This window comes from Triticum dicoccoides, chromosome 5A, assembly GCF_002162155.2.
Source record: "Triticum dicoccoides isolate Atlit2015 ecotype Zavitan chromosome 5A, WEW_v2.0, whole genome shotgun sequence".
Classification (NCBI taxonomy): domain Eukaryota; kingdom Viridiplantae; phylum Streptophyta; class Magnoliopsida; order Poales; family Poaceae; genus Triticum; species Triticum dicoccoides.
This window is the reverse complement of record NC_041388.1, coordinates 64,813,021-64,818,028: the sequence shown is the minus strand read 5'-3', so window position 1 is coordinate 64,818,028 and position 5,008 is coordinate 64,813,021. Positions and strand designations below refer to the sequence as shown.

Sequence of the window (5,008 nt, the reverse complement as noted above, 5' to 3'; positions counted from 1 at the left end):
AGGCGCCATCGTTCATGGCCCGGAAGCGCTGCCCGGAGAAAACCCTGGAATGGGGGTGAAAAAAAACCATCCACAGGCCGTGCAGTGGCGTGGTCACCGTCCCCTCTAGCGCTGCCATCGAAGCCAGGGCCATGAGGTCCGGATATGGCAGCGGAGCCAGAGCGACTGACACCGCATTGGCCGGACGAGGGGCCTGCAGCAGACGGGCGACGACGCACGGAGGGCCGCCATAAGGTCGACGCCGGAGTTCGCCAGGCCGGCAATCCTCCTCTCGTGGATGCGGTTGCCGCTGGCCTTGATGTGGTGAAGGGATGGCGCGGCGGCGGGCGAGCCATTGGAGGGGAGGAGAGCAACACGCGACGAGGAGAGTGAGGGAGAGTGGTGTGAATGGAGCGTGGGCGATGACACGAGAGGAGAGGGGAGTTATTGAGACGTCCCGTCTGTCTTCCACGCTCCTCGAGGCGTGCAGCCAAGAGCCACGTGTGGGCACGCTAAGGCTGGCTGCCGAGAAACTACCAATTCGGTAGTAGCTCGTAGGCCTGACTCGAAACTGCTTTAAGTTTCATACAACCCGAGATTTAGATGCAATCCATGCAACCAAACATGTTGTTTTCATCCCGGGTCTGGTTCGGCCTTATGCAAGGTACTCCCTCCGTTTCTTTTAGTCTACATATAAAGCTTTGTCAAAGTTAAGCTTGTAAAGTTTGACTAACTTTATATTAAAAAATATCATCATTCATAATATGAAACCAATATTATCAAATGCATCATGAAATGTATTTTCATATAATATAATTTTATTACTATTGATGTTCATTTTTTTTTACATAAATTTAGCCAAACTTTGTATAGTTTGACTTAACCAAATCTTAGACGCGGAGTAAAAAGAAATCGGAGGGGTATGTCCCCTCGCAGCGCTGATGTCACCAAGCTCCGTCGTCGTGCGCTCTACGATTAGCTTTACACAAACCCCCACTGGGTACCAGATCCCTCAACCACCACGCCCTTGTCTCAGGTCCTAATCCGGCAATCCCCCCTCTCTCTTTCTCCAGCGCGGCCGACTGGCTCTCAGATACCGGCGGCGCTCAGGGTACTTCTCCTCGCCGGCTGTTCTTGGGGCACAGGCGGCGCTCAGGGTACTTCTCCTCGCCGGCTGGTTCTTGGGGCACAGGCGGCGCTCAGGGTACTTCTCCTCGCCGGCCGGTTCTTGGGGCACAGGCGGCGCTAAGGACGCGGGAGCATCCATCCACATCAGGTGATTCTCGCTTTTGCTCTGGATCCCGCTTCATTTCTTGCTTGCTTCCACGGCCATTTCTCCTTTTTGCGGGGACGCTTCCGCGGCCTTGGGGTGGGCACCAATCTCTTGCTCTAACTCATCCATGCTCCAATCCCACCCAATGTGGCATAAAATCTACCACCTCCGTGCCGTAGCTTAATCCTGCTCTGTCTCTCTCCACCCCGACCTCATTCTTAGACATTAATTTGTTTTTTTAAGCTGATGATTACCTAAATCTAAACGAACGACCACAACATTTGTCTCCCTGGATCCTGCGTGCCCTGGGCCGAGTCCCCCCGGCTTCTCAACACCAGATTTGATCGCTCCAGCTTCGACGAGGCCAAGAGGTTTCACTCCTTGGTGCTGCTTGCCACGTTTTGCGCATGTGCTAAGAAATGTTTATCTAGTGTAGCATATGTGTGCATTATATGTTGGATAGGAAATTGGGGAGTATGTATTTTGTTCGAGATTGATCGGTTCCTTCTTCCATTTTCCATCTTAGAATAAGTCAATGCTATTGATTATTACTCAAACAATATACCCTGCATGTGCATGAGCGGTACCAGATGCGATAGATAGGAACTTTATTACTTTATTAGTCTATCATTGGTCTATTTTTGACAACTAGCCATAAAAAACTACCATTGGTAAGTCGTATGTACCATTTCACTATGTGAGAGTATTTTTTTTGTTTGACAATCAAGGACTAGCCTGGAGATGCTCTTACATTGGTAAGGTATAAATGCGTGAAGTTTAGTGAAATTCACGTTGTGTTTCTCAGCATGGATCTGATAGTACAATGCATAGTATGCACTTTCATGGAGATAAAAATGCATCATTATTTATATGGATCAGACAGTGTTAGTGGGGTGCACCACTGAATTGCATCATTATTTGTTGGTGGGGTGCGCCACTGAATTGCATTAATCTGGTACTTTTCCTCTGTGACTTTTGATAATTATTACTCCCTCTGTAAACTAATATAAGATGTTACCAAATATATTTCATGGTCAAGCGGTGCCGATAAACGGGTATATGTTTGGTTAACCATTTACGGGTTTGTGATCTGAGGCTATTTGGTAGATTTACACTGATTAGTTTATTTTACGATGAGATTTGTACCTATTAGTTGTTCCTTATTGGAATGAAAAACTGTTCTGATGCCGCTCTTTCTTTTTGCAGGAATTCAGCCCCAAATTAGCCAGTTCTCTTTGTTGATATCCACGATTTGGCTTCTGATTTACAAACATGGCTTGTTGCCTTATGTGTAGAAAGGACATCAAACAGACTATTGAAGGTGAAGAAGGTGAGCATTTCATGTCTTTGCTCAGTTTTATAACCACTTTTACTGCAAAAACGTTCCATTCTGATTCACTTGCATTTGCTTTCTGGCAGTTCCAGGAGGAAATAAGGTGAAAGCTTTTTCTTACAGTGAGCTGAGAAAAGCCACACATGATTTTAGTGGAGCCAACAAGCTTGGCGAAGGCGGTTTTGGTTCTGTGTTCAGGGTAATTTCCCTAAGTCAATGGCCACATAAGCAAAATCCTTTGCATCAAGCTCTCTTAGCTAACATTCATTTTATTTGATTAGGGAAGGCTTAAAGACGCCACAATTGTTGCGGTAAAGGTGCTTTCTGCCCATTCAAAGCAAGGCATCCAAGAGTTCTTTACTGAACTTACAGCAATTTCTGATATTGTGCATGAAAACCTGATCACCTTAGTCGGTTGCTGCGCTGAGGGACCCCATAGGATCCTTGTATACAACTATCTTGAAAACAATAGCCTTGCACATACACTGCTAGGTGACATACTGTTCTGCCTTATGTGTCCTTCGCTGCTCATTTAATGCTTTAATAACCATCTCACTTAAGTATTGCAGGTAAGGGTTATAGCAGCATTCGATTCAACTGGAGAGTCCGTGTTAAAATTGCTGTAGGTGTTGCCCATGGGCTTGCATTTCTCCACGAAGAAATCCATCCTCCCATAATCCACCGGGACATAAAGGCAAGCAATATTCTGCTTGACAAGGATCTCACACCCAAAATTTCTGATTTTGGGTTGGCAAGGCTCCTCCCTCCAAATGCAACTCATGTGAGCACCCGCATTGCAGGTACAATGTAAGTATAACCTTGTTTGGGGTTTGGTTGGGAATTGGAATATATTTCATTCTGATCTCTCTCTCTCTCTCTGCCTTTTTTTTCTCCTGTCAGAGGATACCTGGCTCCTGAATATGCAGTTAGAGGGCAAGTGACAAAGAAGTCAGATATTTATAGTTTTGGTGTTTTGCTATTGGAAATTGTTAGTGGCAGGTGTAACCACAATAATAGATTGCCTTATGAAGACCAATTTCTGCTCGAGAGGGTAAGCTCTATCGCAATACTATGTTCACCAAACCTATGCTTCATTTTGAGACTGAGTTGTGATTCTTCTTCCATGGCGCGGTTATCATTTAGGTGTTAGCTAAAACATACCTCATAGGATACTACTTGCAGTGTTGATTGTTCTTAACATCCCAGTAATTCTGTTTATGATTTGGCACCCAAACTGTATCAACTTTTTGAGACCACAATTATCAAACCGCCATGTGTAAGAATATCTCAAGAGCCATATTGTTACTAGATTTGATTCTAGTTTTTTTTTAACATTTGGAGGAACTTTTTTTTTGGCTGTTTCTGACCGTAAGGATCTGCTGGTTCTCTTGCAGACATGGACATGTTATGAACAAGGACAGCTCGAGAAGATGATAGATGCAGATCTAGAAGATGACCTAGACTCCGACGAGGCATGCCGATTCTTGAAAGTTGGTCTTCTGTGCACTCAAGACGCGATGAAACTCCGTCCCAACATGACCAACGTCGTCCGGATGCTGACCGGAGAAAAAGATGTCTCCATGGAGAGGATCACCAAGCCTGCTGTGATCGGTGACATGGGAGACATCAAGGTCAACAACCAGCTGAGACCAGGCGACTCGCAATCTGAACCATCCACAATCATATCATCAGAAGCAACAGCAGAGTCATCGCCGTGAGCAGTACAGAATATATCATGCAAATCCTGTTGTTGTACATTATCATTCTGGGTAGGCACAAGTGCGTGTTCGGTTGACTGATGCCACCGTGGTGTTACTATGCAGTAAAGTTATTGCATAATTAAACAAGTTTCCTTTATAAGTTATTACCTGACGCATTTATCTGACAGACGTTCACTGGGGGCGAATTGCCAGAGAACGCCTCACTTGCCAAGCCGAAATAACTAAATTTGACGTGTTGTTGAGCGAAATGCCCTGTGCGAAAGGGGAAATTGCCATGTAAATGAAAGAATTATCAGCGATTTTATAGAGAAATTATCATCCGCGTGATCTGGATCCAATGTCTTTGTGGGCGTTTGCGGGGACTGTCTTCCCGGCAAACGTTTGTCCATTAACATGTCGGAGGGGAGAGGAAAAAGGTGTTTGGGCTGGATGGATTCTTCTCGATATAAGTTGATCGTCATGTGTTTCCAGCCACTTTACTAATAGCCCTAATAATCTATATCTATACTACTATTAAACAAGCAAGCTAATACTTTCTTAAAACCATACGGCTGATATACACATACACACTACTATTAAACAAGCAAACTAATTCTTTCTTAAAACCATACGGCTGATGTACACAGTTTAATTAGCACCCTTAACAGCCAGGCTTAATCTAATCTATTCTCTGATGTGCATTTAGTAATTTACGTTGGCTGA

At 44.8% G+C, this 5,008-nt stretch overlaps 1 protein-coding gene across 2 annotated transcripts; it reads left to right on the top strand.

Annotated features, from left to right (window-relative positions):
* The first annotated feature begins 961 nt into the window (after positions 1-961).
* On the top strand, positions 962-4,449 carry LOC119299333 (cold-responsive protein kinase 1-like). Of its 2 annotated transcripts, XM_037576570.1 has the most exons (7): positions 962-1,255; positions 2,459-2,582; positions 2,672-2,784; positions 2,867-3,077; positions 3,155-3,392; positions 3,486-3,636; positions 3,980-4,449. In XM_037576570.1, the coding sequence occupies exons 2-7, from the start codon at positions 2,525-2,527 to the stop codon at positions 4,301-4,303; spliced, it is 1,095 nt and encodes a 364-aa protein (XP_037432467.1). In that variant the 5' UTR covers positions 962-1,255; positions 2,459-2,524; the 3' UTR covers positions 4,304-4,449. The 2 variants fall into 2 exon arrangements, with proteins under 2 accessions (XP_037432467.1, XP_037432468.1); XM_037576571.1 differs by lacking the exon at positions 962-1,255 and having other exon boundaries at positions 2,872-3,077.
* Positions 4,450-5,008: the final 559 nt, after the last annotated feature.